At 37.3% G+C, this 13001-nt stretch overlaps 1 protein-coding gene across 1 annotated transcript in view; it reads left to right on the top strand.

The window, feature by feature from the left end:
• Window positions 1-12868, top strand: part of sntb2 (syntrophin, beta 2) — a 30391-nt gene extending 17523 nt beyond the window's left edge. Inside the window, exons 2-7 of the mRNA XM_067500303.1 lie at window positions 1020-1236; window positions 1558-1768; window positions 5739-5881; window positions 6188-6384; window positions 7750-7940; window positions 9598-12868. Coding sequence (XP_067356404.1) covers window positions 1020-1236; window positions 1558-1768; window positions 5739-5881; window positions 6188-6384; window positions 7750-7940; window positions 9598-9690 — 1052 coding nt within the window. The 3' untranslated portion in view covers window positions 9691-12868. The remainder of the gene's footprint in view (window positions 1-1019; window positions 1237-1557; window positions 1769-5738; window positions 5882-6187; window positions 6385-7749; window positions 7941-9597) is intronic.
• The last annotated feature ends 133 nt before the right edge of the window (window positions 12869-13001 follow it).

Raw genomic sequence — 13001 nt, forward strand, 5'->3', positions numbered from 1 at the left:
AAACTTTAGGACAGACACTGGACAGTCTCTTACCCAAAACATAGCTTTCTTCAGTCAGGTTTAAAAGGTGTTCTTTTAAAAAACATTCTAAATGTGTTTCTATTTTGGCCTGGTTTATGACTGGCCATGCCAAATATCCTGAGTGACTGTGTAACTGGGAGGAATCCCACAGATGGTCAAACTATCAACACACTACATACAGCTGTCTGGCTTTGGCTTAGGAAACACTTTGCCTTGGCCAACTACAGCTAACTGATGTTTATTCTATTAATGAAATGAAGGCTTATCTGTGGATCTTGCATCTTTGTGAAAGACATTAGGCAGCAAGCCACTTCACAGCTACAAGGTTCCTCAGATCGAATCTACCTGCTAGTTGTGCCTTTTTTATTTATCAAGTTGCATAGATGCATGTTGGGTTATTTGGTGACTCTGAATTGCCTGTAGGTTTGAACCTGAATGTGAAAGGTTGTTTTTTCTGCTTATGTCTCCCTGTTTTGGCACTTAAATAGACTGATAAACTGTCCAGAGTGTGTTCAGGGTGTACCTCTCACCCATTGACAGCTGGGATAGGGTCCAGCAATCCCTGCAACCCTGAACAGGATAAGCAGTTACAGATAATGGATTAATGAATAAATGTTTGGTTTAGACTGTTGTAGTTTTAAATTTATGTTCCCAATGAACTCTCATGACAGTTTATCTGTAGTACGTAATAGATTATGGAGTATTTGAAATAAAAATTATAGGAGTCACTGGAACCATTGTGATTCAGGTGTCAGTGATTATTAGCATTTCTACTAAACAGTTAAAATAAAAAAAAAAGGTGTTCTATAAAAATAAAACATTTTTCCTTCGTTTTAGGTGACATCTCTAGATTATTACAATTCAAAAATATATCACACTACACTGATATGTTTTTCTGATTTAGAATGTAAATGTAAGTTTCCATTTGTATCGTCATTTTGCCACTTTGTATTGGATGTCCGGTATTAATACAGATGCTGTCCTCTGTCTCTCCACAGTGAAGTACATTCGCGAAGTTTCTCCACTCTTCAAGAAGCCATCCCTAGTGGCCGACCTGCCGTGGGAGGGCATCCGCCCACAGTCGCCCAGCTACAGCGGCAGTGAGGACTCAGGGTCACCCAAACACAGCTCCTCCTCATCCAAAGACAGAAAGGTCATCAACCTGAGGATGTGCTTTATCAGCAGGAATCTCACCATGCCAGATCTGGAGAACAGGTCAGATAGGAGACGCCTCAGTGTTTGTGTGCATGCTAGAGAGAAATAGTTGAGTATGTTGGAGTATAGGTGTGGTTGGGCGTGTTTTCGTTTTTTACACAGTATATTTAAAATATGCTACATGTATTTGTAACTAAAATATATAAAAAAACAAAGATTAGTATTATAAATCTCCTACAAACTGTTTTTATGGTGGGCACAATGGGATCCCAAACCAAAGCTCAGAAATTCTCACTGTAATCTTTGACTTTTGTGGTAACATTGGGTTATGTAGCCCCAATTCTACTGATAAAGTTGACAGATGCTGTCTATCCCATTCAGACTGTTGGAGCTCCATTCCCCAGATGGCCAGCACACAGTGGTGTTGCGCTGTAAAGATGCCCCCACGGCCAACTCCTGGTTTACTGCCATCCACACCAACATTGCTGCCCTGCTGCCACAGACTCTGGCTCACATAAATGCCTACCTGGGGGCCTCATCCTCTTCCTCCACACATCCCCATCTCAAACACATTGGCTGGTTGGCTGAACAGGTATTTTTCAGTATTATTTACTTTAAAGGTACAGTGTGCTAGTTAAGGTAGCACTAACATGAGCCTTTCTCTGCCTAGCCCCTACTCTTCAAGCTCTGAAACAGTTTTGCTTCTTTCTTTACACAATGCTCTGCACAGCCCTTCAGGTAGTCAATCAAATCAAATTACAATAAATATGAATGCTAATAAACTTAGTAATCAAGAAGAAATGTATGTTCTTTTCTGATTTGTCAGAGGAGTGAATTTTGCTTAAAACCCTGCAGCACTAGGAATGGTGTTCAGTGAGTCTTACACTTGAGGCTTTTACTGCAAATCTCCACAATACCAATAATAATTAAAATATCTTTCAATGTAGCTTTAACAGCTGCATAATGTATTGTGTGTCCTTTGCATTTTATTGCTAAGCCTTAAATATTTGACTGTAGGCAGCACCACAGATCCAGTTAAGATTAGAATATCATAAATTAAGAAGAAATTAACTTACTTTTGAATTTCCAGCTTCTAAGATCCAATTTAAAAAAAAAAATCTTTTCTCAGGTGTATTTTATGCCCTAACTAGATGAGCATTATAATGTTACTGAGTAAAAAGTCTGTCCAGTCCATGTGTAGCTTAGCTTAGCACAAAATCCTTCAAACAGCAGCAAAACACTTATTGTTTCTTATTGGGTGGCAGCCTAGTCACAAGTTCTTCTAAAAGTATGGTTGGGTTGCTGTAAATGTTTTCATTTTGGACCTGGTCACAGATTGGTACAGTAGTTTTACTGAACATCAAAGCTTAATATTCAGGTTTCAGGCTTCGCACTTTTACTGTATTTGGACAGGGACTGAGCATTGGTTTTACCAGTTAAGGAATAGTTAAACATTTGGGGGAATAATGCTTTTTCTGCTTTTTTGTCAGATGTTAGATGAGAAGATATTTATTGCTCATGTCTGTATGCTAAATAAAAGGTTAGTAAAAGCTAACTGAAAGAAGAAGGAAACAGCTAGCCAGGCTCAATTAAGATGTGAAACAGTCAGCTATACCTCATTGCACTATATCTCATTTGTTTTGTATTTATAAGTGAGACATTGGACAGATGGATGAGGACCGTTTCACTGAACTCGACAAATAGTGTAATGATTCCTAATCAAACAGACAAAAGCTACTGTTGTAATGGATGGATCAGCAGTGTGTAATCGTTAATAACTCTAAAGGTAACATTCTGAGACAACAAAATGAAACTTGAGTTGATGGTATTTTTAAAATGCTATCTGTGGTGTTTGTACTTTAGCTGAGATTGTTTGTGAGCAATATCCATTTTTTTTAAGGGGCTATTTAATTTGTATGGTTAGAGTCTTTCAATCTTTACTGAAATAATCATGTGAAGTAAATGCTCCACATAGTCATGCACCCAGTTTGGTCCATAAATGCAGTAGCTATATCGGCATGCACATTAGATAAAGGAGAATGCATTTATAGAATCAAATTCAGAGAGATGTTTTAGGTCCTTGACACCACTGTACTAATTTATTTAATCCTTAGAGGAAAGGCTTTTTTTTTTTTTTTAAATCAGCACATTACATGGTAGTAGTGTTGGCATACAGTGCATTTTTCATTCTGATAAATATCAAACATCAGTTGTTTTTAGTTTAGCTGTCTCATTACTTTTACATCACTGCACATGCCCAGACCTTAAACATATGGGCTGGCATTTCTGCTCCAACGTCACAGCTGCAGCAGCATAAAGGAAGAGTGTAACCTCTTTTTTTTTTTTTTTTAATTATGCTTTAGTTCTAAATTTAAAAGTGAGTCAGGGCTAAGATCAGTTACCCTCAATAATATTGTTTCCCTTTGATGAAGTGTTCATTCAATTTCTTGTTGAATGTGTGGTTCTGTTTATCTTGGCCAGTCTCAAACAGGAAACACCAATGGAAGTTTCCGTTGTATTACACTATTTCCTGCAGAGCCCACCTACTCACAACGGTTGCAACTACAAACAACCTACACTGGTTTTGACTGTATCCACAAACCCTGCAGATTCACAGCCTTGATTTAGGCACCAATAATTTTATCACAAATTCAGTCAAATTGTCAGGGTAAACTATTTAACTCCTTACTGTGTTCAGTTGCACACTGTCAAAGTACATCATTGTATCGACTGCCAACGATAGTAAGTCATGAAACATGTAGTGAAACTACCTGTTGATTATTAAACTACATCACTATACCTGTACTAGTCCAAGTGTATCATTATACCTGGTCCCCATAATATGTAATACTTTGTACTAAATCAATTTTAATCAATTTTTAACTTTGTAACTATACCTGTTCCTTGTCAAACTGCATAACTGCTGGACTCATACCCATACCCTGTTTATACCTTATTATCAATCTCTATTACTACATTTGTATGCATAGCTATTTATGCAAAATCCAACTACATCACCATATCTGTATACAGTAATAGTTTGGAATGTGTGAAACTATAGTACTTTGCAAAATTTGAAGACTTTTTGAGGTTTGGTTCTTATCCATCATGTAGCACCATGAAGGAGTAGGCTTGTGTGATACAGCAAAATATATTGTGTGACAAAGGAAAGACGTCTATAATTTTATATTCTTCTCTATAGTTCATATCATTATATCACAAATCACACTCTTTGTGGCAGTACAAGGCAGCTTTCTTCCACATGCTGCAGCTGCAGCTTTGTAGTTGGAGACAAACACACACAGAAGAAAGTAAGGGGGAAAGAGCAGAGTGATTCAGAACAGGTGGAGGTGTACACAACCAAACAAAGCCAAAGGTAAACTTGTATCTACGTGTGCTGAGCAAATCAGCATTAGAAACATCCATTCTGATGAAAGGTCACAGACTTTCTCCTCATCTGTAAAAACATAGTATAAACATTTTATTTTTACACTAGATGACATTAGCTAACAACACACCACAGCTTCTGAGGGATTACTAGAACGTTTTAAGGTTGAATGTTTTCTCTCTTTTTCAGAGCATTTTACGTTGGGAATCTGTTAACCCACCATAACATTTTAATACAACAACTTTGACCATTACTCTAGTAATGATTAGATTTTTAAACACTTTTATAAAAAATATAAATTAATAACAACTTTGAAGAAAAAAATGGTAAAGCCTGCAGCCTTTGTGCTACAACATTACCACACATATGCTCACATCAGACTAACACCACTACCACCAGTATGGTAGGAAGATAATCTTAGGACAAAAGTCACAAAAGTATGCTGTACATTTTGTGACATGAGTGATGAAATTTGCACCTTGGTTCAAAGCAGAAAAGAATCAAATATGAGTAAGTACATTTGGTCAAGTGTAAAATTCCAATTGTAAAAGGAATTTGCTTTCAAGTGGTATTTTTATTTAAATTTAAGAAAATATTTTCTAACGTGACAAAAAAAAAAAACTACAAGGATTCCTGCAATAGTCTGTATAGCCTCCACAAAAGAACCTTAGGAAGTTCTTAGGTATTCTTGCAGCAACGTACGTTTCTAATATCCAGCAAAACATGCATATCTAGCATGCGTAGCAAAATTTGTGCTGTTTTAAAGAAACTATGTCATTTTTTTGATTACTGCACTTTCTATGAAGTCAACTGATATATAAAAACTATGAGTAATATAATTGCCTATGCAGTACTTCCCTTTAATAGCAGTATACCATACTTGTAGACTAGTGCACAGTAAAACCTTAATGTCCCCAAGGCAATTAGCTTTACAGACAGCAGTTAAAATAACATACTTCAATAAATACAAAGTATAATTCAAATCCGAGAATCAAAACAATTCATTCAAACATATGCATACAAAAACACAGACTCACATGAATGTTGTGGTTGTTACTTGTTTCCAAATCATGGAAGAAACAACAATAGGAAAAAAGAAAAAGAAGCAGAAGTTAGACATTTTAACTTCTATAGAGTTATACTTTGTTCATATTCTCCCGGCTTTCAATTTAAGGTCCAGCTGGAAGGTGGACGGCAGCAGTACAGACCCGTGGTCATGGCACTGACAGAAAAGGACATCCTTCTGTTTGAATCAGTACCATGGAACAGAGAGTCATGGGCTTTGCCTCTGCTAACACACCCTCTGCTAGCTACCAGGTAACAGACAGCAGTGTGACTCTGCTGGAGATGATGTGTTTCTACTTTCAATAACTTACTTTACGTCAGAGAAATCTTTTGCTGTGCAAATGTGAAAAATGAAACCACAAGTGTGAACCAACTTGTTGGGGAAAACTTCAGCAGGGAACCCCCCATCTGTACAGGAACAATTCAGATGTCAATGTCAGTTCATTCTATGTAGGGCATTACACTACCCAGACCAGAAATGTTATGGCCCAGTCACCTCAAGGGCCAGGGTCCCTAGCCCCTGAATTTAAGAATGTTTGTCTGTCTCTCTCCCTTCAGACTGGTTCATTCTGGCAGTGCCAGGGGATCTCCTGCACAGGGTTCAGACCTGGTGTTTGCCACTCGGACGGGTACAGGCCGAGGCATCGAGTCACACATATTCCGGGTGGAGAGCCACTGGGATCTGTCTTCATGGACACGAGCTCTTGTGCAAGGAGCACATGCTGCTGCTGAGCTCATCAAAGAAGTCTCCATTGGTGAGTGTGGTTTTTTGTCCTAAATATGACAAATCTGTTTTGTAGTTTGAAGTCGGTATCAGAATTCCCGTAGATACTGTGAGTTTTCCCACAAGATTCCCACCCCTAACTCAACTGCAAAATTACAATATTTGTATTTTAGTTCAGTATTTTCATTTAGGGTTCTATCATATTTCCACTCAATTACATTACAGCTGGAAAAATGCAAATTTTTTAATCAACTATATATAATTTATTTGGGTGGTGAGGATGGTGACACATTTAGTGCTTCTATTGATAGTCAACTGTGTAGAGACAGACAGGTAATCAGGTCAGACAGACAGGAATGACATACCAAAAATGTCGGCTGGGCCAGGAGATGAATGCACAACATTACTATTACAAGTGTCCGTCTGAAATCTCTCGACTACCAGGTGCCCCAGCTGTAGTCACTATTTATATTTGCATTTTGCATTGTTATAGTAGTACTTATATTTGTATATTAGTAGCTATAGTTTTATGGTAGTACTGTATTTTAACTACAGTATCATACAGTAATTGGCTACAGCTAACACCATTTAAAATCTGCTCACACAATTCAAATAATGAGTAAGAAACGATCAAATAATAGCTAATAGTATGACAGGACATGAATGCCACATACTTTTGGTACTCTGTGCTGATAGTACCTATAATTGTAAATGTTTTATTCTTAAGCCTGTAGGGAAAAATAAAATTCTAAATAAAAAGGAAACAAATATATGTTTATATAAAACTAATATTATTACAATTCTCTTTATTAAAGTAAAAAAGGTTAACAGAACAGAATACTGAAGGCCTTTTCAAAGCCAGAGAAGTCAGACTGTGACAGGAAGCTCTTGACACTAACTGGCTGACTAGCAGTGTGCAGCAGCTCAGAAAGAGCAGCTCTGTGTATCAAAAGCAGGAGAAGCCAGCACAGGGGAATGTTTCCACTCTGTCCTGAACAATAGTTGGCTGCCGGAACAGCACGGAGAGCCTAGCCCCCCCCCCTTCAATACTACACAAACACACAGTTGTGCAGGAACATGCTTTCAGATCAAATGACCTGAGTAAAGCTGCACCAGGTTGAAGATTTATACAAAAGACTTGTCTTTGGGCTGCAGTAGAGAAGAACACCTCATCCTTATTTGTAATTCAGTACAATCATTTGTATAACCTATTAGACATTAAAAGGAAGAGCTTGAAACTGGTGTTACCTCTCTATATGCCTTCATTGTGATCAAAGTTTGTCTTTTGCTGACACCCTACACACACACACACACACACACCTTGCACTTACACCCCGCTTGACCACACATCTGTTATTCTCCCTGCTAAGCTCTTGTGTCACTCCCCCGCTTCCAGGTTGCACGTTGAATAGGCAGGATGTTCGGCTAACGCTGCACTATGAGAAGGGCTTCACTGTGACGAGAGAGCCAGCCGACCCAGCCGGGGGCACAGTGCTGTACAGATACCCCTATGAGAAGCTCAAAATGTCAGCTGATGATGGTATACGCAACCTTTACCTTGACTTTGGGGGTCCAGAGGGAGAAATGGTGAGTAACCATGGAGAAAAGACATATTGTAATATTTTCTAAGCTGCCATGACTTGCATTTTGATTTCTTAAATATGTGATCGGTAACACATTCATTTCTTTATTATGATTTTGTTTAAAAAAGAAAAAATGTTATGCTAGTTTGATTGAAATTGAACTGAAATTATTCATCATAGATATTTACTTTGTGTTTATCGATTAATGAAATGGTAGCTTTTAAAGTGTAAAAGAGAATTAGTGTCAAACTATAGCTTATCTAGGTTATTAAAGTGCATGATTTCAAAATCTCTGTTGTACCTCAAACAGTTCAATTGCAGCTTTTGGCTGTAAGGAAAAACAAACTTATGCTTATTTTTAAACCAACTGCTAACATCAGCAGAGCATGTAAGACTACTGTACCTTGTAACTTTAAGAAAGTAATAGTATTAGTAACACTTTATTTGGACATCAGTAAGTCAGTGGTTGTTTGTGCTTGATCTGTCAAACTTTGAAACATAGAATTGTCTACTACAAATAAATCTAACCTGAACATTTACAGAGTGATAATAGATGTTTTGAGTTGGTGTTAAATACGTTATGTTCAGGTTCACCTAATCCACTATTGGAGTTGGAACACTGGGGATGGATGTAACAACAAGAGCTCATTTAACCCCATTGTTCAATTTTTTGAAGAACTTTGTTGATAAATACAGAATAAACTGTTTTTAAATGAACTCTAGATTTTTCTTTTAGCATTTATGCCTTTTCTAAATATAACAGTATTGAACAAACAGGAAAAAAAAAAATCACAGAAGACAGAAGGGGTATGACATGTCACAAAGGTCCTGTACCACGTCAAACCCAGGACACTTCAGTTATGTGGTGTGTGTCTTAACCATTTGGCTATTTGGCTATCAAGTGAACAACTTATAGTGACAAAACAACAAATATTTCTTGTAAAAACCTAAAACGTATTAGGTTTTAGCATTATTCAAATACAACCTCAGACTAACACCACAGATTAGAGAACCTTTTTCAGATGGGAGCAGAGATATTTTTACTATAGTTAATGCAGAGGGAAGATTACTAGATTTCTCACCAAAGTAGAAATATAGAAACAAAGTTGAAAGTCAGTGAAGTTGCCCTATAATCATTAAAAGAATCTAAGTTAATGGAATGTTTACTGTACTAGAAATGGAAAAAAAGTCTTTTTCTGGCTCTGGATGGTGCTGTGTGACGTCTAATAAACGGTTAGATGTACACACGTAATGTGAATGGAGTTAACATCATTTGGGGATCTAAAATAAATATTTATGAATAGTGGGGAAAAAACTTGGAGTGGGGAGCAAAAAAAAGTGAGATGCCCCAAAACTTTGTAATCATCCCTGCTCACTTATACTGTACTTCAGTAACTTAAAAACTATAGATTTATGTTTTGTTTAGAAGCCAATAGCTACAAATTAGATACAAATGAAATGAAAGTAAGAACTGAGAAATCAGAAGTTCACCAATTTCTCAAGATCCAATTTAGCAAAAGTAACAGGAAATGTCTTACAATAGTTTAATACAACTTCATGCCTACGCTTTAAAATATACATTTCTCTGTCTTTCTTTTCCTGTCTCGCACACCGTCTTCAAACCTTTTCTCTCTTGCATCTTCCCTCCTATAATTCTCCAGGTTTTTGACCTTCATTCTGGTCCAAAGCCGGTGGTGTTCGTCCTCCACTCCTTCCTGTCAGCCAAGTTGACTCGTATGGGTCTACTGACGTGAAACAACCATCAACAGCAGCAGCAGCATGTATCAGAGGATGGGCCTAGGCACAGCGGAAAGGAGGATTATCCGCCTCCATAATGCAGATAATGTTTTTGTTTGTCTGTGTCTCCACTCACAGCTGAAGTTAGGCCTGTGTTGCTGCAGGGAAGTTTCAACCCACGAGTCATGTTGTTGATTGTCTTAAAAATGTGTCTTCTCTTCCAGCTTCTCCTCTGCCTCTTGCAGTCATTTGTTTCGTAAAGTTGGGTAAAAAGAGGAGGCACTTTGTTTGAGTTTCAAAACACAAAAAAGCTATAATTAATGTGACAACATTCCATGATTATGCATTACGTTTTTACTGCAACTATTCAGTATGATGCTAAGATAGAAGCCTGTGATGTGTTTATTAATTTACATCACAAGTGCACTTCAAGCAAAGTGTAACTGAAACATTTAAAGTAAAGGAAGGAATTTTTAGACAATTGATAGACAGCCAAGCACAAACTGATAAAACGCTCCCTGTTTTTACTCTATGCCTATCATTCCACAAAAGCCTTCCAATGTACTTTGGGCTCTTTTTAATGTATGTTTATTCTTGGTGTCGATGTGAGGTTAAAAGAAAAAAAAGCAGTTGTAGAGTCAGAATGCAGTTAACTAAACAGAGATTGTGTGAATGAAGAAAAGTGCGTGTGTGTGTGTGTGTGTGTGTCTATACTACATGCTTTTGTTGGCTTGATAGTGTGCCTGCTGTCAGACAGATTCACTTTTAGCATATTATCCGAAACTACTGTTGTAATCAGGATTGCCAACTGTGCCTTTTCGTATGTAGTCACAGACACACTCTTTGTAATGTTACCTTTGATTTAAAACAATAGGAGAAATGTAAGCTTTCAACATGCACAAGCAATAGTATTACTCTTACAATGTAAACAATGTTACTTTGTTTTTAAGTGTTTATCTCATGATAGCATGACTTCCTGACATTGAACTCTGTATCAGATGACTATATTTGACATGACCATATGTTACCTCCCTTCCTTCGCTGACACTACCACGTCCTCTGTATCTTAGTGTTGCTGTCTTCTCATTCCACTTTGCTTAAGATTACTGGTCCCTTCTTGATATTCCCGCAGCATCATTTCTCTGGCCAAGGACCATTATTTTAAGGCTGCCAATCACATGACAGACATCATTCTGTTTTAATCATGTAAACTGTATTGGTACGTTGGACATTTATCGACTTTTTAAAGCCCCATAATTCAATTTCTGTGGCAGAAAGTAAAACCAATTTTGATAGAGTGATCTTCGTTAAGAATCCACTTACTAGCATTATTGTGGAGCACATTCCCCCAGTATTTGCTTATTTGTCATTACCTTATTATGAAATTTAGGTCACATGAAATATTTGTGTAATACAGTATGTGATTGTATATTACAGGGGGGCTAGCCTGTTGTCCTCCTAGATCTTTCTCTTGCTGTACATTAAGTCCTAAATGGTGAAAGTTTTGAAATCCTACTTTTTATTTTTCTAAACATGTAAGTACTATATTTAAAGCTACAGTGTGCAACAATTTTCATAATAACATATCTTAATGTGGGTGAGGTGCTGTCAAAGCCTCCTTTGATGCAGACTAATTGAACAGTGAAGATATTCACCTCCAAAAGCATTAGAGTGAGGCTCACCTTTCTGACCAATCATAGAAAAGCAACAATTTCTTCATCATTTGTAAGATTTAACATTTTTTTAAACAAATTATTAGTATTGTAGGTTCATAACTATAAAGTATTGTGGCGTGTAAATAGGTTTGTTGTGGATGCAAGGAAGAAGGTAGTAGTTGCTAAAGTTGCTGTTGCTCGCTGTAGCTTTAAGTACAAATATGAGGTATCTATACCTACTTTTTTCCATTTTATACTATTCTGTACTTCCACTTGAGTACATTTTAGGCTCATTGAACAAAAGCAGTGCAGAGATATAGTCTTTTAAAAGTTCCTGAGCAGGTTTTCTAACCAATCTGAGCATTAGAGCATGCGGTGATTGGTTGGTTAATGGGTTTTGCAGCTTCCTATTTATTTTAATTTGATAATAACTAATACATAAAGGGCTTTGTTGAGCATGGTGGAGCATAGCAGCTGGTAGAAGAGCCTAGCATAGCAGGGAGATGGAGGGGTGGCTGGATCAGTAATTTGATTATTGAAGCTCATGCTAGCTTAAATTGCATATCCATTTTAATGTGCTTTGGCACACTATTCCTAAGGTCAGGAAATTTTTGCCTCCAATGAAATTTGACTTGAACTAAAATCTCATAGCAGACCCTCTTATTTCTGCCACAAGCAAATATCAGTCATCCTGCCTTTACTTCCACTCTTTAAGCCAGTGTCTGCATTCAGAGTTGATTTATTATTGTGTTCGACATGACTTAACACATTTTTATGACCTTCAGCATATTCATAGTACATGTTGCTGAAGTTACCCATCACTAGAGCCTCTGTGGTATTTTTGATCTAAAACAATGTACTATTGTGTCCATTGACTGGGGAAACCAGATCACCCTTCTTTCCTCAGAAGGAGCACAAACACCTGTCTGTATGGTTCAAACTACTTTTTTGAGGTTTTTTGTGAAAGCAACAACGTGGTAACGGTAAATCTTGTGTTGCTTTGTAGCTCTTGTTTAACATATGGTTTATGAGTAGCTGTGTTAAGAGAAGTAGACTTTGCTTCCCCTAAAACAATGTGTTGTTAGCCTGACATGAAATCCACTTCCATCATCCTACTGTTTGACAACACCTGTTTCTCTAAGCAGCTGTGTATTTCTTATCGTCTGCAGTTGGCAAACCTTGAACAAACCACAGGCTATCCCTCTTTGAGCTTGATGCACTAACCCTTCAAACCCCTTTAACCTGTGAATGTACGCTTTTTCTCCTCCGTGTGATTTAAAAAAAAATAAAAAATCTTTCTTTTTCAATATTGTGGCTATTCTGTCTATGCAATGCAGTGCTGCTAAGAAGGGGTTTATGAACCAAAGTTAAAATTTGTGGCAGCTTGCGTCCAACACAATCATTAGCTACTAGAGGTTAAAGTGCTACTGCAACAACCTGTCATACACAAAGTATTTTAGACTTCCTTTCAAGATACAGTATGATAGCAATGTAATAACCTCAAATGTAAATAACTACCAATAAAACTGTTACAAATAAACTTTTTGTGTGCTTTGTGAGTATTATCTTTTGTAGCAGCCACTTACAACTGCTATAACGTCAATATGGCCACTAGGTGGAGACAGCTGCAGTCCCATGAAGCATCTGCAGCTTGTGTTCGTCAAGTTCGCATT

The sequence above is a fragment of the Channa argus genome, chromosome 4, assembly GCF_033026475.1.
Source record: "Channa argus isolate prfri chromosome 4, Channa argus male v1.0, whole genome shotgun sequence".
Classification (NCBI taxonomy): domain Eukaryota; kingdom Metazoa; phylum Chordata; class Actinopteri; order Anabantiformes; family Channidae; genus Channa; species Channa argus.